A 21,567-nucleotide genomic window follows, 5' to 3' on the forward strand; every position below is an offset into this window, starting at 1 on the left:
AACCAACTCAAGTGGCTATCGTGAAGAATCTCATGTCACCGGAGAGGAACCGGAAGTTCGATGGATCATTCACTCAGAAACTAGCAATTGCAAGATACACTGAAAATCCCCAGAGCGCTCAGCCAGAGCAAGAGAAAGAGAAGGAAACATGAAGCTCCGGATTTGCTCGCGTGTGACTCGTGGGGGATATAAGATTCAATCTCAGGGGAAGGATCGAGGAGTGAGATCACTGTGGACCAGAACAGAACTGAGAACAACTACTAGGAATGCATCAGGATCCATCGTTTTTCCAAGAACCAGATCGCTGCCAGCGATCCTTTCTTCCCACCCACTTCCATCAAGATGGAGTCCCATCCGCCGGGCACGTGGCATATCAACATCCCCCGTGCCCCGAGTCCTGGTCAACGACATGACAAACCAAGAAGTCATCATCGACTTCAACAAGGGCACGGCGCTGCGCTATCCCTCATTCTGGCTCCGTGACCACTGTCCATGTAGCGAATGTCAGCACCCAACTACCCACCAGCGACAACTCGACACCTTCACGATTGACCCGGAGATCAAGGTATCAAGCGTCGAATCCACCCCGTCCGGGTTGGAAGTCACCTGGCCACCATCAACCGCCACAGAACCAAAGCACACGAGCATATACCCATGGGAGTGGCTCGAAACACACCCTCCCTTCATCCAAGCGAGCAAATCCCCTTCACAACCACAACCGCCGCTCCCAGCACAACGATCATGGACACATATCCCACCGGCGTCCTCGCCCTCTTCCCTCCCACGCGTCTCTTACGACTCCATTATGACGACCGAGTCCGGTCTGATTTCATTCCTTCACTCCATCCACACGTACGGCCTCTGCTTCATGCCCTCCACGCCCGCGACACCTGGCAGTACGCAAGAACTGATCGAGCGCATATCACACATCCGGGCTACCCATTATGGCGGCTTCTGGGACTTCACCAGCGAAGTCAACCCGATCGACACGGCGTACACGAACGACCCGCTCCCCCCCCACACGGATACAACCTACTTCACCGACCCGGCAGGCCTCCAACTATTTCACCTCCTCTCCCACACATCGTCTTCAAGCGACGACCGGCCAGGGCAAGGCGGCGAATCCACATTCGTCGACGGCTTCGCCGCCGCCACCTACTTACACAGACACTTCCCTCAGCATTACCAGGCTCTTTCAACCTACCCTATCACATCAGCAGCTCTGGGCTCGCCTGCCGGCTCATTTCTCAACACCGCCTCTTCGCTCCAAGGGTATCCGGTGTTGAACCACTCATCCGCGTCGACGGGGATGTCCTCGCCCTCGCCGGCAACGCTGGTGCAGATACGCTGGAACAATTTGGACCGCCTGGCACCACGCACGCCGATATTCCCCAACCATACGGCGCTGAAGAACTGGTATGCCGCCGCGCGTGAATGGGCTCGCATCCTCGAGAGCCCGGAATTTCTCCTCACGGTGAAATTGCAGCCAGGCGAGCCCGTCATCTTTGACAATTGGCGCGTCTTGCATGGAAGGCTGGGCTTTGAAGGAAAGAGGAGGGTCTGCGGTGCGTACGTCGGTATGGACGATTTCAGGGCCAAGTGTCGGAGTCTCGGGATCGAGGTGTAGTCTTCAAGGCTGCAATGGACGGCTCAGAGGACAAGTTTGCCACCTGACAAGGATTGAACATTGCCTCCAAAATCTGCATGGAACAAGATGTAGCGAGGAAGCATAGTCGGAAAGCGTATCGGAAGAAACCTTAGCCAGGTCACCGAATGACCATCGTTCGGTTCTCAATATCCATGAGCTAACTACCTACTTTTGGTCGCACTCATATTATTCTGCAGGCATTTTCTGAGCCTCCCAATTTCTTCTTGCAATTCTGATTCGTTGATATCGATTCCTTGTGCCCATTTATCCTGAGCATCCAACCACTGTCTCCTCTACAAGATTCGTCTAATTTCTCCTTGATGCCACTCCACGAAAGTCTGATAGCTGTTGCGATACTTGCGGAGCAGTACGGCCTCTTCCTTAAGCTCGAGATTGAGACAACGCTGCTCGGGTTTGAGGCGGTATTGACTTGCTGCGAACTCGGACAAATCCTTGATCTCTTCATTGCGGATAATGACAATTCGTCGAAGTCGGTCGAGTTTGCTCAGGTGGATGTTGAGTAGGACTTTCAAGTCCTTCTCTTGATTCAGGAAGATGATCCAAACAGATCGGATTCTCAGTGGATTCACTTTTGGGCCTGCTGGTTCAAGAGATCGCTTTTTTCAATGACGAGGCGATGTTCTTCAAGCGGCTGATCGAATTGTTTCGGTCTGGGTCGTCACTATCCTTGGACACCATGCTGGACTTGCCGTTGTAGTGCTCGCCGTTGGTACTCTTCTGTACCTCTCTTGCAGTTTGTTTCCGAAGGAGTGTACCCTAATCGCTTCTCGACGACCTTCCCGGTCGAAATTGAAGCCGTCTGGGTCCTCGTGTTCCTCCCTGTCTTCTTCCGATGTACAGAGCTGTTTAGTTGACACTGCAGTGGAAGGTGAAATCTGCTATTGGTCGATCCATGCCAAATAATGTGATGTGCCTGACGCAACATCGGCGCCGAGATGACGACGAGGACAAAGACGAAGGAGAGACGAAAAACGAGTCCTTCCCTGAGCCCATTGCTGAGGAAGGAGGACTAGCAGTTGATGAACCATCACATCCACGATAGATACCTCCGTCACCAAAGTGTCAATCAAGCCCATCCAGCCAAAGTCCAACTTATCCTCTCGGCGCCTTTTGCCCCAGTCACGCGTTGAGAAATGGCGGTCGAATCAATATCACGATGTGCCCCAGCTAGTCCATGCGATAGAAACTTCTCCCTCTCGATTTCGACCGAAGATTTGGCCTTCAAACTGGCTACAAGACTTGCCCCCGCCCATGGTCCAAGAGAATCCACTTGACGAAGGACGGGCGGATCCGTGGGTGGTGCATCCTTTGACCTTTGTTTGTACAGTCGTTCTTCGATGAAGTCATCGGTGCCAGGCGGGTTCAAATCATGTCGAGCATCCACAGGAGCAGCTCTACCCTGGGCCAACTCTGCGAGGCCGCTGCGTTTGGCGTTGAAATGCTTGCCTCTTATAGCTGTCCAACCATGCTGCTGGATGATGGAATTGGTGGTGTCCAGGATGCATTCGGGCAAACCAGCAACCGTCGAGCCCCGACCTGAGAAAATGATCCTAGAGATACAGACACTGCGAACATCGGAAGACAGAGAGAGAAGAGTTCTGTACAAGAGTTGGCTGAGGGATTGCTCGTGGTCGTCAGTGTGTTCTTCGTCTTTCGATCCTATCAAGACCCCGACACAAGCTTGATGGAGTGCTGCCCGAGAAATAGACACTGGTCGCGATGATGTGTTGGTGGGCCAGTCAAATACGAGGCTTGTCGCACTGTTGCTGTCGGCATCAGTGTGTTGTTGGTTGTCGAGATTCGATCCCTCCGTTGTCGCTGACGGGTCTTCTGGAGCAACAACCAGTGCATGACACGCTCCAGCCCGATCGATAAACTCTTCGACAAAGTCAAAATCTAACAGTAGTGAATCTCGGATCGACTCATCTTGCTGTGTTCTGATCGAGTCCAACAACTCCCCAATTTTCCATGTCAGATCTTTCATCGCACGCGTACTTCGACGGACATGTACTTCCCGATATTCGTAGACAGCCGTGATCACTGCCTCTTCCCATCCCAAGTCAATGACCAGACCGGAGCGTAATCCCGCCGCGGCGACAGTCATTGTTGGCGCGGGCAGAAGTGTAATGGAGGAATACTTCCATCGTTCGAACAAGAGCGTGAGAATCGTCGACAGCACCGGATGAGGCACCAAGGACGGCAAAACCAGAACCAGCCTCGCAACCCCAGCATCGACCAGTAAATGTTTAGTGTACGCCTCCCGAACCGCCCGTTCCAACTTATCTTCAACCAACCCTAAGTCCACATCCCTCAAGTCGCTTCTCCACAACTCATACTTTTTGCTGCGCGCTTGTAAATCCTCCTTTCTCCTCCTACACTCCGGCAAGTATGTGCGGTAGTCGCCGACTCTCCTTGAATTCTGCGGATTGAACGCGATGCGGCATTGCGGGCCGCTTTCGCCTTGGAAGCCAGCACTCAGGCCGCGTGGGTCGAGCTCGATAATGATAGGGTCTTCTTCAGGGCGAAACAGCGAGGAGCCCGGCGACGACTGCACGGACGAGATGTAGCGGCTCGGAGTGTGAGGAGAGGTAGAGCTGGATAGCTGTCGTGCGTCGCGGAGACCAGGGCGAATGGCGGAGGCGACGGTCGAGGTCATGGTCGAGATTTCTGCAGTCTCAGTTCTCGCGTCGTCGCCTCCACCCTTCACGATTGCCTTCGTATCCCTCAATTCGAATTGGGTGCGTCACGCATGGCGTGTGTGAAATTAAATGTGAAGCCATCGTTCTGGCGTTGTTTGCGCGGCAGCCAATCGGGGCCTGAGAGCGGAACTGCTTAGTCACCATAGCAACCCCCTTTTATCAGGCGAGCAATTCCGAGAGCTCTCGAATCTGTCATTCATTCTTACAGCGCCTGAAACAAGAGGACAAGCTCGTCGCCTACATTTTAGAAGCTCTCTTTGACTTCGCCTTAAAATTTTTCTGCGCCGCTTTCGCCGCCCAATCACTCAAACACAGCGGTACCTCCGTTTCTAGCAAAAACAAGGTGATCCCATCCGTCATCAGTTTCGTTGGCTTCAGGTCCGCATTCGCTGCTCTCTCATATTCGTCCTCCGTTGCTCCTGTACCTCAATTTAGTCACAGACACAGACACCGACGGTGCCAGAGTCAACTACTTACCGTGGGCAGTCATACTGCCATTCAGCCCAGCAACAAACGGCTTGAACTCCTGTCCCTGATTGAATGGGTGACTGCTGCTCTGTGCATTGACAATTGGCCCATAGAACTCGGTCATCGTGTTCCTATGATAATACGGCAACCAGAATGTGTCTTCGGCCACCATCCAGCGCGGGGGAATGATTGCAAAGTCCACGACTGTAGACCCAGGCTCACGATATGACGGCGCGGTAAGTACGGCGTAAAGACTAGGATCATGCTCGTCGAAAAGGAGATTCCCTAATACACAATAGCGAGCGAGATCGTATTTATATGGATAGTTCGTGCCATGCCACGCAGCGACGTCGAAGGGCGTGTGGTCCTGCCGGCAGTACCATAGACGACCGGCTTGACGAGAGATGACGGTATACTCGGTGTCGTTGGCAACAGCGACACCATCCTCCACCGAGCCGTCGAAGTGTGCGGTAGGGATTTGAAAGTCGCGGACGTTGGCGAGTCCGGTGGAACCCACGGGGCCGAGATCAGGGAGTCGAAAATGTCCCTGAAACAATTCACAGATGTATCCACGGCAGGGACCGGCTGGGAGGGAAACACAGTATCGAATACCGCGAGGGATGACGCAGATTTCATTTTGGCGGACCAGGAGTTTGCCGAGTTCGGTTTGGATGTCGAGAGCTCCTGCCTGTGGAATAATGAGACAGTCACCGTCGAGGGAAGAAAAGACAGTGGCAGGCTTCATCGACTGGGTAATGGAGAACAGCCAGATTGCAAGCCCGTTTTTGGCCGCAGGGTCCCCATTTCGGGCGAGCAGTCGTTGAGAAGTCCAATCCGAATCCCTCTCGACAGGAACTTCCAGCCACACGCAAGAGTTGGGCGACAGGAAACTGGGAAGAGTGGGTGTGGAGTGGGTATTGTATGGAACAAATTCATCATGATCCAACGAAGAGGTGGCTCGGTACATCCAAGTCTGAAGATTGTGATCTCGAGGCGCCGTGAAAGAACTGCCGCTTATCCTCTCTGTGCGAAGTCCATAGGGAGGCTTTTGAGGGTTGTTATTGACCGCTGGGTTTGCTCCTGGGAATGCTTCTGATCTATGGATATACATACCCTTATCAGCAAAGAATCGTCGCTAAAGATCCGAGACCCCAAGGTAAGGCTTACGAATGATAGCTTCCCCATCCTTCAAGGTACTTATAGTTGTCCTTGATTGCGAAGTCCGTCACCGGTGCCATGCTGGGTATGTGGCGAAAATCAGTTCATCCGGAAACATGTCCCATGCAGTCACAACAAGGCAGTTTCGGGCAACCCCCTATGTCCAGACACGAAGAGTCCGCCTGGATCGACCACACCAAGGCATTATCCATGGCCTCTTGTTAACTCATGTGGGAGGAGGTGGCCAGGCAATATATCATTTCCTCTTTCGGGAAGCGAGAAGGTGAGGGGAAGTTCGTGTCGCGAGCATCCGAGGCATTGTAACTGAGTTGTCCAGGGACAGAAACTCATGGGTACGCCGTCTCCTGTTCGGGATAACCTCACTTTCAGGCACGTGGTATCGTAATATCATTCTCAATCATGGTTTAAGTTGCTAGGGCCCCACACAAGTTCAAAATGATCACCTCCGTGACACAGATCATCTACTTGACGATCCCTGCAGACAAGGACCTCACAGACTCCAAGTTGAATGCTGGTAACGCATGGTCACAGGCTCTGGACGTGATAGAACAACATGTAGGATTTCGACGGCTGTACTGGGGTCGCTCGGCCGAAGATATGTCCCAAGTTCAATTGCACGTCGGTAAGTAAGCGTTTCCCATGTTTCTGGAAACTTTGGGCCATAAGACCGAGGGGTCGAAGGTGTGATCCTGTTCTGGATCTGTTAGGATAAGTTGTTGGACACTCTCTATCTTGAACAGTTTGCCGATTTTTTCGTTGACGCTATCTAAGCCAGGGACCAACTCGCACAGCATCTGGACTTCCTCAACTCGGCTCAATATCCGAAATTTCAGAAACTTCTTCAGCCCCTGCTCGATCCTTCGACAACACTGCTGGTCCGCCATGCATTCCTGCAGGATTTCACTCCCAAATGCCACGCTTTGGGAAAGGGGGCACCATTTACTGGAACCGCCATCTACGTCTCCACAAATGCTGCCTGGCATGAGGGTGCATGGCCTTTATGGACACATATTGTTCGATGTGTAGATGGCTGCCTCGGCTGTGCCGGCGGGACGGTCGTTGAACCAGTGGATGGCCATGCGAACTCGTACATTGTATACGTGGGCTGGGAGAGTATTGAGAAGCATGAAGCTTATCATCATACAAGTCATTTTGCGAAACGAAGAGTCATTCTGGGCCTAGGAAACAAAGGATACAGGGAGTATGGCCATATCAAGTTTGAAGGATCGAGGGAGGCTGGTACGTCGCGATTGTGAGTGATGTTCTTGCGAAGAGTTTGCTGCCTGCAAGTATATTTAAGGTTGTAGCACCCTTCCATGGCAACGCCACTTGTTGTAGTTTCCTATACAATCTGCAAGAACCTGGAACCATTCCTATCGAGTATTTTTTTCCCTACCTGCAGCGGCCTTGTCCTTCCTAAAAGTCCCAGTCCCAACTAGAGGCCCGCTGATGAAGAGTGGCATCACAAATACCCTGACAAAGACCGGCCAAAAGTATCCACTGAGTGCCTGGTAATCTTCGGTGGAGACTCTTCTGGGGTTCTTCAGGAGTAACTTATGTAACAAAAGCAGCCATATGTGGACGAAGACGAGGATGCAGCACACGAGTGCGGGCAGCCAGAATGTCCCAGTACAAGACGAACACACGGACTGGGGCAGCGTGGTCGAAATGACTTGACGATGAGCATAAGGCCGAAGGTCGTACCCAACCAATTGGTGTCACTACGTCCGGATGGCATGGCTTGAAGTCTGTCGCTGGAGCACCGAGATCAACCGAGTGGGTAAATCGGGCGGTCGAGATGCCTCCTTATCGGCGTAAAGCTGGTAGCAGTACATAAGTGCTGGGACTCTAGTCATGATCGCAGTGCCAGTCAATGTGCCTCGCAGCTTTTTAGGAGAGTTGAAGTCCAAGAACATGCTCTGCAGAAAGAGTGGAAGTCGTGTGATCGAATATTTGTTTGACTCAGGAGGTTGGCTGCTTGCTTCGAGGTTGGTTCAGATCACTTTCATCGTACTTGTTGAGTAACAATAATCAAGGCGGCAAACCTCTAAAAGCCAACAATTCAAAGACCGATCCAGTATGTAGAAGCAGTGGAATAGCGAGATAGGCATTTCGCATTCATGTAGCAAACTGACTTGTGTTGTCCGCATTTCGCACGACTTGAGCAGTCGGCTCCTTTTGCTTCTCTGAGAGATAGTCGGAATCTTCCCAAAGTTCAGATTCAAGCTGCCCATTTGGGATCCGTCTCGCACGTGTCTGATGGACAAGGGAGGACACGAAAGCCTGGTAGTGTATATAATAGAGTCCAAATGTCAAGCCTGTTCCTTCACGGGACGCCTAACTTGAGGAGAAGCGGAGTCGAATAAAATGTCCCATTCATAGCATTTTGCTGCATGGGAGGCCTCATTGACAAAGCATTGGGACTGTATGAACTAACTGAATCTAAGAAAACTTTGCATATAAAGAGAGATCTGGCACACCACGTTACAAGGACCAGTTCTTCTGGGCGAGAAGCAACATTCCATTGTCTGGACCCAAAAACAAATATGAAGCCATCATCCGAAAACACGGTCTTCGTGCTCGTTCCGGGCGGCTTTTGTCCCGGTTCCTTTTATCACAAAGTGACCACCATCCTCCAAAATGGTGGCTACCAAGTTCATGAGATTGATCTCCCGTCCGTCGGAAAACGCGAAGGCAGCCCAGCAACAATGTATGATGATGCGGATCATATCCGCTCAGTGGTCTCTGAATTTGCAGACCAAGGCAAAAATGTTGTGTTATGTGCGAACTCGTATGGCGGCCTCGTCTCAACCGAAGCAGTCAAAGGCACAACAAAAGCCGAAAGGGAGGCCAATGGGAAGCCTGGCGCTCTGGTGCATGTGGTGTTTATTGGGTCATTGCTAGCTCCCGTGGGAATGAACGCTCAAGAGCTGGTGGGAGGCAAAATACCGCTGGACATGAAATCGAAGCCCGACTATATCGAGCCAATAGACGCGGAGGTTGCAGGGGCATACCTCTGTTCCGATCTGGACGACAAGGCAACCCAGAAGTATTATGGGAGCCTCCAGAAACCCCATAGTGCAGTCAGTTTTCTGGGAAGACTCACTCACGCTGGATATCTACATGTTCCAACGACGGTCGTGGTCACCGAAAGGGACGTTGCGATTTCGCCCGATGTGCAACACAAGAATGTGGATACCGTGATTGCCGAGGGGAAAGGAAATATAAGAAAGGTACCGATGGCATCGGATCATTGTGCCATGATCAGCCATCCAGAAGAAATTGTGGAGATATTGCTGCAAACGCCGCCGGGCGAATGAAACCGCGATCGGCTCATCAGGGCCGGCTCTGGGACTTGGACCACTGGTCGGCAGAAGAAGTCTATGGGACTGTGATCATCCGGGCATTGTCGATGGAATGGATGTGAAAGTTGAGCATGCGTGCTGGCCGACCGGTCCAGCTTTTATAATTCAATCACGTTGGTCACTATCCCCATTAGCGATCAGCGAGGCATTGTGATGCCACGCTGAGCGTAGTCAAAATCTTCATTTTTGGTCAAAGTTATCAACATCTCCTGTCGGACGAATACGAGGTGGTCGGGCAAGGAAGAAGGTAGAGGCCTTGAGGTGGGAGGCTAGGTCCCGAGTAAGACATGATCGAGATGATGTGCCTGTCGACACGATTAGCATGGCTAAGAACGGACTTACTTCAGTAGAGGTCAGTGACACAGCATGGAAGTGGAAGGGACTGATATTCGATGACGAGACTGCGCTTGCGTCTTGGGTGCTTCTGTCTCGCCGTACTAGTGAATGGTCCGCTGTATTAATATTTATCCGGGGTTGAACCGAACCGAGCTTCAGTGCGTCAACAATTTCATGTAAACACTACCGGGGAAGGCAACCACAAATGAGAATCAAATCTAGCCCCTGAATGAACGTGTATCTGCTAATATGGGAATTCCTGGGTAAGATTGCATCACGAGATTTCGGTGAGAATCCACGCTGACCGGCAAAGGATACTGAAAGAAATAGGCAAAGGGGAGCGAGTCGCATTGGCAAAGCTCGCGGTAGACCATCTTGAACAATCACAACGACCTTTACGGATAGCTGTTGATGCCGCCATTTGGAATTTCCAGACTCAGGCCAGCCAGGGGGGGAAGAATCCAGCGTTAAGGACATTGTTTTATCGATTATTGAAATTACTTGCTTTGCCCATTCATCCAGTTTTTGTGTACGACGGCCAGAACAAGCCCCTCACCAAGCGCGGCAAGACGGTCTCCGGATATGGCACATGCATTTCCAACGAAAGGTCCAAAAAGCTCATCCAGGCATTTCGATTTCCTCACCACACGGCGCCGGGCGAGGCGGAGGCGGAATGTGCTATGCTGCAAAGCAAAGGGATTGTCGACGCCGTCATGAGCCAAGATGTGGACGCCATCATGTTTGGCTCCACTCGGACGTTGAGAGATTGGTCCAAAGAAACTTCCAAGCACAGCAAATCCCCAACCCACGTCAATGTCCTCGATATCGACCAGCTCCAGTCGTTGTCAAGGCTGGACCCGGATGGAATGATCCTCGTGGCTCTGCTGGGTGGTGGTGACTATGATGAAGTTGGGGTGGCTGGTATTGGCTCCACACTGGCCTGTGAGATAGCACGAGCTGGTTTCGGCTCTGAGCTCTTGGGCTGTGTCCGGAGAGGTGATGAAGTCGGCGTCCGAGAATGGCGCGAACGACTGCAATTTGAACTCCAAACCAACGAAAGCGGTTATTTCAAGATCAAACGCAAATCTGTCCAGATTCCCGACACATTTCCTAACCGCCAGATCTTGGGCTACTATATGAATCCTGCCGTCACTCCCGAGGACCAATTGGCCGAGTTAGAAGGGCAGTGGCTTGAGGCATGGAAATCTGAAATCGATATTCCGGCTCTGCGAGACTATGTGGGAGAAACATTTGAATGGCTCTATAAACCAGGAGCGTGGAAATTTGTACGGGTCATGGCTCCAGCCTTGCTTGCCAATCGACTACATCGCGGCACAGCTAGATCTGATATTCAATCGGCAGATCAGATCACCGAGCGACGGAAACATTTCGTGAGCGACGGTATTCCGGAGCTGAGAGTGACCGCGGTTCCAGCCGAGGTCGTTGGCCTTAACCTAGACGCGGAAGGAGACAGTCCAGCATATCTAAAGAGTCTTGCGGCAGATGAGGAGAGTGGGAATAATCCAGAAGCTGGCAATGCCGATGAGGATGGTCCTGTTCCTCAAAGTCCTTCCAAAAAGCGAAAAACTCCTCCCTGGTTACCGGACGCACCCGAAAAGATGTGGATTCCTGAGGCTATAGTGGAGATGGGCGCTCAGGAGTACGTCGACAGATGGAGGCAAATACAGGAGGAGCTTAAGAATGATCCCAAAAAATTTGCAACTCGCAAATGTCGGAAGCAGAAAGAGACCAAGCAACACAAGGACACGGGCGGAACCCAAGTTGGGACAAGACTGAATTATGTTGTCCCGTCCAGCGATGTGGCCGCCCTACCAGACATGACCAGCGCTCCGTCGCCACACCGACCTCGAGCAAATATCGGCGCACACCGTGTGCCCAGAATTCCCACAAAGCTGGGATCCAGCCAACTCAAAAATGCCAGCTCGTCGAGCCTACAAGATTATTTCAAACCTAGCAAGAGCCGATACTTCCCGGATGCCACACAAAGGATGTCGGGATTATCCAAGGACTCTTCGCCCAGTCGTCGTACAAACGCCGCCGGCGGTGAGAAGGAAAATATGGACATACTGCTCCATGAGACTGCTGCCGAGAAGCACTCGAGATCTCCAACGTCGAGCTCGTCGGAAGGTATCCGGCAAGTTATGAAAAGGTCGACCAGAACCCGGACTAAAGGTCGTCCTCATATTCAGCTTTCCAGTGAAAAGCCGACATGGTCGCTGAAGGCCGATTCAAATTCAGCGTATGCCCTAGCCTCGAACCAGAACACGTCCCCAGAAGAAATCTTGCTGAAAGAATCAATCGTTATAACTTCGTCACCGATTCAGAGAGGCATCGAGTCAACAAAGAGGCATCTTGACATTGGTGATACAACAGCCGATGGTCTTCAAAATATCAAAGGCACCGTCACGCCGCACAGGAGCGGGAAGGCCGGAAAGAAAGACCACGTGTCGGCCAAAGCGGCATCGACCACCGGTGATCCTGACCAAACGAAACCACCCATTGAGAGTTTCTCTGCTCCGTACATAGCAGCCAATCAGCAAAAGACCTCGTCTGCAGAGGTCCAATCGGTTGTCATCCCCCCTGATTTAACCACGGGACTAACGACAACGTTTTCAGCCACTCATGTCCGTGCGATTCCTCGTTCAAGCCTCCCAGGAACTTGGAAGGAAGCCGAGTGTACATCAGTCCCAAGTTCACCCTTGGAACCGTCAGAGCGGTCACGAGGTCCTCGAGTCAGTGTAGTCGACCTGATCGGCAACTAAAATGCAGCAATATGCCGTCAAGGCAGCTTAACTTTCCAGAAGTCTTTGTTTTCGAAAAAGGTCTTGCTACGAGTAATCTCAACGGCGGCCGCATCGATAGTGGTGATCGCGCTAGGCTTCTCGATGCGGACTTTGGCAACTGTATGGCCGTAGTTCATCGTAACGATTTGGGCCACTGCCGTCGCCAATGCTTCAATTGTGTGATATGACGAGCCCTCGACTCGCTAAAATGGTCCGCGTATCAGCCATGACCGCAATGACATTATGGCAGATCACTTACCTCGGCCACCTCATAAACCATATCATGTAACGCCGCTTCATATGGTTCTTCAGATTGACCTGGTCCAACGGCGGTAGTCATGACGGGCAAACTGATGTCGAGGAACAACGATTGCTTGTAAAGCCGTTCACGCGGATTGACGCCAATAATACAACTGCAGGCAATCTGCTGGATGGTCAAGGTCAAGGTCGATGTGGCAACTTCAACAGCTGATCTGTCGACCTGGAAACGATATAAGACTCCGCCATTGGCCGGGAGGAGAGCTTTGGGGAGCAAGATCTCGATGTCGAGTTGAGCATATTCCGACACGAGTTCTGAGAGCCGAGATATCAGGACGTGGATGGCCGGGTAAACATCAACCTCTTTTAGACCGCTGGCGATTCTCTTGTACAATTTGCCGTAGTCCATAGAGAGACTGACGTCGTCTCGAGCAGCAGCAGCCTCGAAATTGGACACGGGCTGGACTTCCAGGGTGATGGAGACAGGCTGAGGTTTGCCCCATCGACGCCAAGCATCAAGACCAACGGCGAGGTCCAATCTCAGGTTCTTCAGGATAATTTTGTCCATACTGGTCTAGACTCTGTTGGTGATGGGATTGAGCTGGAGATATGTGAGCTGGGCCTGCACTGGGAGAAGAGGTGAGGGAGGCGTGAGAGTTCGAGTCGTCTGATCGGTGTGGAATCTGAAATGTGGATCTCCGGAAAAATAGTTGATCCGGAAGCCGAATCGTGGTGAATTTTCTCCCCCAGGATCCGCACAGAGGCTGAGCACGTGACAGATCCGGGGCAGTTCTGTGGCCGGCCTCCCACTTTTATTGACGCTGCCAGCCTGCCATTAAAAAAAATTACACCTGCTCCTACTCTTTATTCCCCGAATCCCAGGGCTGCGCCGACCAAGATCTGCAGCCGAATCAGTTCTATCTCTCTCCACCAAATCACCCTCTTCTTGTCTTGGTATTGTGATTTTCCTTTCTGTCAAGTCACTTAACGCCGTATATTATTTTACCTTCAATGGGTCGCAGCACAGTCACTACTTCGACCACCAGTGTTCCACTCCCTTTTGCTTACTGCTTGATCGCACCTTCCTATGTGACCTCAACGTCGCTTACATCCAACTTCATTGCCGGCGGTTCGGTTTGGCTACTGGCATATGGTCCGTCCTGAAATAGGGCGGACGGTAATACTCCGACTCTGGTCACGGCATTGCTTTCGCTCGCATTCAGACTGTCATGGACAAAGTCCAGGATCCCTCCAGCCTCGCACGCTTATCCGACGGCATGTCCACTGAATTGGAAAATACCCTCCATTCGATCGCGCTCAGCAACAATGCGGCCGATGCCGCTGAGCCGGAGATCATTCCATTTCGAACAAAGAGTCCCCCGGTGACTCCTCAGAAGGCAATCTCCATCATTGGTCGCGAAGTTGGATCTGTCAATGAAGTGGATAGTGCAAGAGGAAGACAAGAAGTCAAGGGCAGCGTCATTTTGTCCACGACGGCAGCAGCCAAGAGAAAGAAGAAAAAGAATCACAAGGCGAAGGCCGCTCAGGCGCTGAATACCGTCAGAGGCTTCACTCCGGTAGACTCGGGTGCCGAAGATTCGGATGCTTCACGCGGTAGTCCACGAGTCCTGTCACCCACTCCTCGTCTACCCGCGTTGGCTGGTGCCAGTCCGGGCCTGCGACCCCAGTCACCTGGTGTCAGCAGTTTAAAAACCCAACTCGACGCTCTCAATTCTCGCAGTCAGAGCCGTTCAACCTCTCGTGCTCGAAACAATATCGGTTCGGAGGCGACGAGCAGTGCAACCAGCGCAGCCTCCGACACACCCGGCGAAGAGGCCAGCGAAGATATGGTGAGCTACAATGTCCCGATCGACCAAGACTTTGTTAGCCAGTCGCTGGCCGAGACGGAAGCACACCCGGCGTCTACCTCAACCATGAATGCGGATCAGCGTGCGACGTCAATGATAGCCCGTAAAATGACGGCAGCGGATTTCACCCCCATTCGCTGCCTCGGTGACGGCGCTTTTGGGACCGTGCTTCTGGTGCGGCAAAATGCCACCGGCAGATTATTCGCGCAGAAGCAACTTACCAAGGCCTTCCTGAAAGTGCATAAGAAGCGAATCGAGTCCACCAAGTCCGAGCGCACCATTCTCGAACTGGTCAATCGTCATCCGTTCATTGTCAACCTCTATTATGCATTTCAAGATCATGAGAAGCTGTATCTGATCCTCGAATACGCCTCTGGTGGAGAACTCTTCCGTCATCTGGAGCTCGAGAAATTCTTCTCCGAGGAAGTGGCTGCGTTTTATATCGCTGAGATCGTCTTGGCCTTGGATTATCTTCACAACACGGTCGGCGTCATCTATCGTGATCTCAAGCCGGAGAATTGTTTGCTCAATGCTGAGGGCCATCTTCTCTTGACCGATTTTGGCCTTAGCAAGGTTGCCGTTCAAGATGCCAGTACCCCGGGAGGCAGCCGTTGCAATAGTCTGGGAGTGGGTACGATTGAATACATGGCCCCCGAAATTATCCGTGGTTCTGATGAGGCTAACTTTGGTCCGGGTTATGGGAAAGCCTGTGATTGGTGGTCTCTGGGGGCAATGGCTTGTGATCTTATGACCGGCAAACCTCCATTTGGAGGTGGAAGTTGGACAAAGATTCAACAAAACATCCTATTTCAAAAGCTGAGTCTGCCTTACTTCTTGTCGCCGGACGCCAAAGATCTTCTCACGAGGCTTCTCCGCAAAGAACCTCGAAAACGGCTTGGCGTGGGTTCCAACGACATCAGTGTCATCAAGAAGCATCGATTTTTCCGGAAGATCGATTGGAAGAAGCTGGAAGCTCGCGAGCTTGACCCGCCTATCAAACCATTAGTCACCAATCCTGAACTGGCCGAGAACTTCTCAAAAGAATTTACCGATCGAGCAATTGATACTGTTGCCCGAAGACACAGCAGGACCTTGAGCAAATCCGATCCTTTTGGTGGTTTCAGTTACGTGGCAAGCCACAGTTTACTCGAAGAGTCTTTGCTCTCCGAATTAGACGAGGCCATCATCGACGAAGAATTCTAGACCACACGATACCACGACGGCTATAGAACATTTTACGACAATGGCGGTTGGAATAGAAAGGGGAGAGAATCAGTCAACGGCTTTTTCCACAGCGTGGCGCTTGGGGCTCGGCTTCATTGCATTTACGGCCAGCACATCTGGACACGGTCATAAAAGGTAGTGAAGACATGGCATTAGAGCGGAGGTTGGAGGGAGGCAAGAACATAGAGATTGGAGGGGAGAAAGTCCTGGGAAGCATCATTCTCGGCGATGGCGCTTGCATAATATATCTCTAGAGCCAACATTGTTTCCATCATCCATTTTCCCCGTCTACGTGCTATTGATGCCGTGGGCGGGATATCTGCCCTGGAGCCCCCCCCATCTCGGTAAACAGCCTGCGCGTTACGTGCATTTAGGATGCGCCATGTTCTTAGCGGGCATGCCCACAAGGACTGTTCTCCTTAGTTAAGCTTAGAGATGGCATAGCCTCTTGTGGAGAACTTTATTCTATGATGCACTCCAACTTGCATTCGCAAATACTCCGGCGATTGAGAAACGATCGTCCTGTTCCCGCAGCGATACAGCCTCATGTTATGGCCACTTCTCATCTGTAATGTTGACGCTCACTACCCTCTGGCCACCCCGCTTAGCCTCCTCGAACTTTGTCCAATTTGCAAGCCCGAAGCAGGTAACGTTCCTCATCTCTGTCCTCCAGCTACCAAAGTGAGTGGTCACTTGCCGCTGCACACACATGGCTTGAAGATTTGCCCTCCGGCATTTAATTATGTCAAGGTTAAGGGAACGGCATACAAAATCGAAAATGTCATTAACGTCAAGGTACCGTTTTCCGAGCAGTGAGAAGGGGTCATATATACCGTCGCTCGTGCCAGAGCGCACGACGTCTGCGATGAACCTCATGTCAGTGCAGTACTTGAACTCCAAAACACGGTCAAGTACCGTGCCTGCTGAGAGCTCAAAGATCCAATCCTTCACGAGCTGTGGCTCAGACGGCCGAGCGAAACCCTGCTCAACATGTAGGGGAACAACGGAGCGTTCCACATCCATGGAGTTGAGCCAGAAGAAGGGACGATACACATCATGAGTGTCTTTGATTCGCACAGGGTCTTTGCTGAGGTCGCAGATGAATTTCCAGGATGCTGCAGAAGAGTTGATGAGGCCTGCCGGACTGGAGCTGGGAACGAAGACTTGATGATCGCCGACTTGAACTGATCTAGCGCATCGGGAGAATGGGCAAGGAACTTGATAGCTAGGCCAATAGCTAGCCATATGCCTCGGATCCATCTTGAGCCTCTTAGCCTGATTTCTGCAATGATCTCCTCGTGCGGAACTCCGTCGGACTGCCTTGCGCGATACAGCAGCAATGGCAGGCCAGTCAACTCCTCAGGCTTAAGAGCCGAATTCCCAGGCTGATGGCAGTCTGCGAAGCCTTCCTCCGCCCAGCATACCGAGATCTGACGGGAATACCGCAGCTCCTCTGATGGCCAAATTCGATCAACCCAGGAGCACCGAGAACCCGTCAAGGTGTCTGTAGGGAGGACTCTGGCAGTTCAATTAGCATTGAGCACCAGCTTCGGTGCCATCAGAAGGCTGCTGGATTGAAATAATGGTGCGACTTGTCAGAGTTTGGCCAGAAACACGGGTTAACCCCCTACACCTCGTGTTCAAGAAGGCGGTCGATGTGGTCATCCTTCCATCTGTTCGCCCGCCGAATTCGACACTGTAGCAGGGTCGTAACACCAAACGAAACAATAACATCCTTCATAAACTGGACGTGCAAAATAGTTGATGACGTGCAGTAGAATCGAGTATTGGCCGCAGCACATACGGTATTATGGACCGGACTTCCAAGGTCTGGATTCTCTACTCAAGTGTGTCGATCATTCTTCGGGGAATCCTGGACCTTGTCTGGTTAATGCTATTCAAGTTGGTTTCCGGGTTCAAAAGCATGAATGAGACCATGACCGTGACGATGATCCATACCATCCCCTGTGAGCCCTTGTCCGTGCTCGAGATGGCTTCAGAGGATCGACCATTTCACAGCGAAGTCAAGTACGGAGGACGCCAGAACTGGCTCAGAGCAGACTTTTAGAGGACACTATGATCGGAAACGTATTGAATATTCGCATGTGCGCAAGACATACACCGGCAATGGCCAAGCACATTATGCGTCAAGTCCCCAGATACTGCTATTAGATCATAAATGATCCACCGCAATGTAATAGTGCAATAATAGTTCACCGTATTTTAATCACGTGATAGCGTGTGCTGGCGCCTTCATGTCGCGGTTGCCGATCAGAAGCAGGCTTTGCCTCATTCTAGGCCCTTCATTCAAAAGCCTCACCAGCCTTATTATTGCCTTTCAAACCCAGTGACACTTGACTCTTTCTTCTATCTCCTTCGTCGTCCTCTCTCCTACACTCTTGATCTCTTTTTCTTATAATGATAACTCTCCTCACATTGACCGCCCCTCCAGCCGACCTCGACTGAGCCTCACAAAATGACCAGCATTGTCGATCTCGAGATTGAAATTCTCGCCAGCATCTTTGAATACGTCGATGACCAGTCCCCTCGAACCACTCGAGCTATCGCTCAAACCAACAAATATTTCAACTCCGCAGTCCAACTCATCCGTCATCGTCGCAAGACTCTTTGCTGGAACCAACATCATTTAGACTGCGTCTCTTCCAACGCTCGGACCTCAGGCCAATGGCTCTCTCCAGAACTCCTTCGCGGCCTACGCCACCTGACAATCCAACGAGGTGTTGGTGCGTTACATCCAATAAATTCTCCTGCGCTCTCCAACTTGAAAGATCTCTTGGTTGAAGCCGGAAACCTCAAATCCCTGACTTGGGATGTTGGCGCTCCTCCACCATATGAGATTATTCAAGCGTTGCAAACACATCATCCAAAGGCAGAGCTCAAAGTTCGTCGGGTTCAACGAGACACTTCCTATCCAGAACCGGTCGAGTCAGAGAAAGCCCTTGCCGCATGTCCTTGTTTGACTGCGTTTTCCATGCAAATCTCTTTCAGTACACATCGTCTTGAGCGCGACCAAGTCGCCTTTCAGAATATCATTTCGTCCGCGCCGAATTTGAGATTCGCATCCCTCATCTCCTTTGGCCTTCATCGCGACATCATTGAACGATGGGCTGCGGAGGATACGTCCCCCAAGAAACCCAACTCTTCACTGCGTCACTTGACGCTGGATGGTTGGCCTTTGTCAGATCAAACGCTAAACTACTGGTCTCGCTACGTCAATCTCTCAACCCTCGAGAGCTTCAAATGTAGTCGAGGGGTCCTTTCGGCCTCCTATTTCCAAGGTGCTGGTGAGATGTTGACCGGTCTCAAACACATCAGCTTGAATCTTGGCACATCCAACTGCCCGGAAGGAACTGCAAAAGCAGCACAAAACTACATCGCGACTTGTTCGCCCCTATCATCTTTGAGTTTATGGTCTTGGATGGGTAAAATGTCACTTTTCACCATTCTCCATCGCCATGGACCCACTTTGGAAGAATTACATCTTCACGAGAGGGAAGACACACTTCAAACCGAAGATCGAGTCTTGTCATTGAAAGAGATCGAATTGATTCGAACTTCTTGTCCAAATCTGAAATCGTTTACCTTCGATCTTGAGCGGAAATCGAAAGATCTGAAACTTGAAGACTATCAAGAGATTCTGGAGGAGCTCAAGAAGTCCAAGCTGGACAAAATCCAAATCTATCTTGACTGCGGGCTAGCTTACATGTTAGCTCGCGACGAACAAGACGGCGATGCGGATGACGACGACGAGGATGACGATGACCAGGACAACGACAGGAACGCGCGAAACGCCAACGCTAGACTCCCCTCGAATAGTTGTGGGGGCAATTTCGACTCTCGCAAAATGAATCCTATCACATTCACTGTTGAGCCCGAGCACAATCGCACAGTGACGCTTCACCCACCATCTTCGACCAATGATATCTGCGATTTCGTCGTCAAAGCATGGAAATTCCTCTTCGGAACTCAATCTACGGGGGGAAGACAGCTGGACCTCAAGTTTGGCGAGTGGGAGCGCAAGCACGTACCGATCTTCCTTCCCTTTGGTGGTCGACCAAACGGAGATTTGAGGGTTTGGTGCCGGGTCAAACCTCATGAACGTGATGATAAAGTGGGAGAGTGTGACGTCGAGATTAAGTGTTGCGGCGGTAAGCATTGGAAGAAATTTACTAGCGATTAGCCACGAGTGAAATAGTGCGAGGTCGGGAAGAAAGGGGTGGCCAATGTTCTCCGGCATGAAAGACAGGAATGGTTGTGATGCGCATGGATGGCGTTATCGGACGCGTGATATCGTACGGCATGAAATCGGAATGGAAGCACTGTGTGTAGATATACTTGATGGAGTCGATTGGTTACTCGTGATACAGGGAGTTGACGCTGATGAAGCGTTAGCGTTGGTGACTAGCTGATATACTCGGATCGAGTTCATGCTCCAGCACCTGTGTCATATGAAGAACAAGTTGAAAACCGGTAGTGGAATTCCAGACACTCGATGCTCCAGCGTATTCTCCAGCGAATGCATTGTTCAAGATGACCTTATGGGATTGAAACTGCTCGTCCATAACACAAGATCCTTGTATATTTGCGGCCGGAAGACCCCAAGCGGAAGGATCGGGATTTCGGTTAGTAATATCGGGAGGAACTGAATCTCTTGGGAAGAACCAGATGTGAGTATACTCAGACATCCATTGTATGGCATAGGTGTCTCCACCAATGGCATCGAGACCGGCTCCAAAGCTGGAAGGTCGATTGTCGCTAACACCACATCCAACATTCTACCCGGGTGGCAATTGGTCGGAAAATCGCACCGGATATTGGCACATAGCACTGATATAACATGCGCAGCAAGTCGATTGCAACTGCCCTGTCATTGTTCTGCTGCCTCCAACAATGCTGCAGTTCGGATTTCTGCTCCATTAGAAAGGGATTCTCCCGTCGACATGGGGTTCTCTCGTACGTATGGAGTGTCTTGCCGTTACGAGTGAGTAGATTGACACCTTCCATGAAATCAATTTCTCTCATTATAAGGCCGATTCGGTCCCAAAGGTCCAAGGGTCAGCCCAAGTTTCCGTCGTTTATCACATGCTGCATACGTGCTGGCCAACTTCCATGAACTCCTCCCGGTGCGTGACTGAAATCTCCGATGAACAATCCATGTGTCCATGACCTCTTTGTAGAAATTCTAACGCAGGGTCGACCTGCGGCTTGTGCGGAACCAATGAAAGCAGTATAGTCTGAACCAATGTATATGGGTGATGTATCGCTGGAATTGATCATACCAACGAGCTCAGCAGAAGAATGGCTGTAACACCTGTTGATTGTCAGAGGCAATGCTGTTCCATGTTCGGTATACTAACGTCACCAATCCTCCCGTCGGATCGCCTCCCTGTTCCTGTCAGCAGGTTAGAACCTTGACACAGTAACATATGATCTTACCGTATAAAGTCCCCCTGAAAGAAATTGATACCCGAGTATTCTGAATCTAGCTGACAAGTAGAACCGGACTGTGCCAAAGCACGACCAAAATAAAAATGGCATGCAAGAAGTAAATGAAGAACCGTGCTCCCAGTAAAAAGGGAATGGACCCGCCACGATAGCCAGCGAGAGACAGATGACTCTTCGTCAAGAAACGCGTGAAGTAAAAAGAGTGATCTTGAAGAGGCAGTCTTAGGAAAA

The 21,567-nt window shown here is 51.3% G+C and overlaps 9 protein-coding genes across 9 annotated transcripts; 6 read left to right on the forward strand and 3 right to left on the reverse strand.

The window, feature by feature from the left end:
• Nucleotides 1–409: 409 nt before the first annotated feature.
• On the forward strand, nucleotides 410–1,627 carry Z518_06893 (trimethyllysine dioxygenase; the record flags this gene model as incomplete). The annotated part of the gene is made up of 1 exon (XM_013415023.1): nucleotides 410–1,627. The coding sequence occupies one exon, from the start codon at nucleotides 410–412 to the stop codon at nucleotides 1,625–1,627; it is 1,218 nt and encodes a 405-aa protein (XP_013270477.1).
• Nucleotides 1,628–2,735: 1,108 nt separating this feature from the next.
• On the reverse strand, nucleotides 2,736–4,325 carry Z518_06894 (uncharacterized protein; the record flags this gene model as incomplete). Its single annotated transcript, XM_013415024.1, has 1 exon — nucleotides 2,736–4,325. One exon carries the CDS (start codon nucleotides 4,323–4,325, stop codon nucleotides 2,736–2,738), a length of 1,590 nt encoding a protein of 529 aa, XP_013270478.1.
• Nucleotides 4,326–4,605: 280 nt separating this feature from the next.
• Nucleotides 4,606–6,074, reverse strand: Z518_06895 (homogentisate 1,2-dioxygenase; the record flags this gene model as incomplete). The annotated part of the gene is made up of 3 exons (XM_013415025.1): nucleotides 4,606–4,787; nucleotides 4,846–5,933; nucleotides 6,004–6,074. The coding sequence occupies 3 exons, from the start codon at nucleotides 6,072–6,074 to the stop codon at nucleotides 4,606–4,608; spliced, it is 1,341 nt and encodes a 446-aa protein (XP_013270479.1).
• Nucleotides 6,075–6,450: 376 nt separating this feature from the next.
• On the forward strand, nucleotides 6,451–7,271 carry Z518_06896 (uncharacterized protein; the record flags this gene model as incomplete). The annotated part of the gene is made up of 2 exons (XM_013415026.1): nucleotides 6,451–6,637; nucleotides 6,787–7,271. 2 exons carry the CDS (start codon nucleotides 6,451–6,453, stop codon nucleotides 7,269–7,271), a joined length of 672 nt encoding a protein of 223 aa, XP_013270480.1.
• A 1,290-nt stretch (nucleotides 7,272–8,561) lies between these two features.
• Z518_06897 (uncharacterized protein) lies at nucleotides 8,562–9,335 on the forward strand (the record flags this gene model as incomplete). Its single annotated transcript, XM_013415027.1, has 1 exon — nucleotides 8,562–9,335. One exon carries the CDS (start codon nucleotides 8,562–8,564, stop codon nucleotides 9,333–9,335), a length of 774 nt encoding a protein of 257 aa, XP_013270481.1.
• Nucleotides 9,336–9,965: 630 nt separating this feature from the next.
• Nucleotides 9,966–12,499, forward strand: Z518_06898 (uncharacterized protein; the record flags this gene model as incomplete). The annotated part of the gene is made up of 2 exons (XM_013415028.1): nucleotides 9,966–9,979; nucleotides 10,030–12,499. The coding sequence occupies 2 exons, from the start codon at nucleotides 9,966–9,968 to the stop codon at nucleotides 12,497–12,499; spliced, it is 2,484 nt and encodes an 827-aa protein (XP_013270482.1).
• Nucleotides 12,500–12,516: 17 nt separating this feature from the next.
• Nucleotides 12,517–13,346, reverse strand: Z518_06899 (dihydroneopterin aldolase; the record flags this gene model as incomplete). Its single annotated transcript, XM_013415029.1, has 2 exons — nucleotides 12,517–12,723; nucleotides 12,780–13,346. The coding sequence occupies 2 exons, from the start codon at nucleotides 13,344–13,346 to the stop codon at nucleotides 12,517–12,519; spliced, it is 774 nt and encodes a 257-aa protein (XP_013270483.1).
• Nucleotides 13,347–14,007: 661 nt separating this feature from the next.
• Z518_06900 (uncharacterized protein) lies at nucleotides 14,008–15,849 on the forward strand (the record flags this gene model as incomplete). The annotated part of the gene is made up of 1 exon (XM_013415030.1): nucleotides 14,008–15,849. One exon carries the CDS (start codon nucleotides 14,008–14,010, stop codon nucleotides 15,847–15,849), a length of 1,842 nt encoding a protein of 613 aa, XP_013270484.1.
• Nucleotides 15,850–18,346: 2,497 nt separating this feature from the next.
• Z518_06901 (uncharacterized protein) lies at nucleotides 18,347–20,071 on the forward strand (the record flags this gene model as incomplete). Its single annotated transcript, XM_013415031.1, has 1 exon — nucleotides 18,347–20,071. One exon carries the CDS (start codon nucleotides 18,347–18,349, stop codon nucleotides 20,069–20,071), a length of 1,725 nt encoding a protein of 574 aa, XP_013270485.1.
• Nucleotides 20,072–21,567: the final 1,496 nt, after the last annotated feature.

Source organism: Rhinocladiella mackenziei, assembly GCF_000835555.1.
Source record: "Rhinocladiella mackenziei CBS 650.93 unplaced genomic scaffold supercont1.5, whole genome shotgun sequence".
Taxonomy (NCBI): domain Eukaryota; kingdom Fungi; phylum Ascomycota; class Eurotiomycetes; order Chaetothyriales; family Herpotrichiellaceae; genus Rhinocladiella; species Rhinocladiella mackenziei.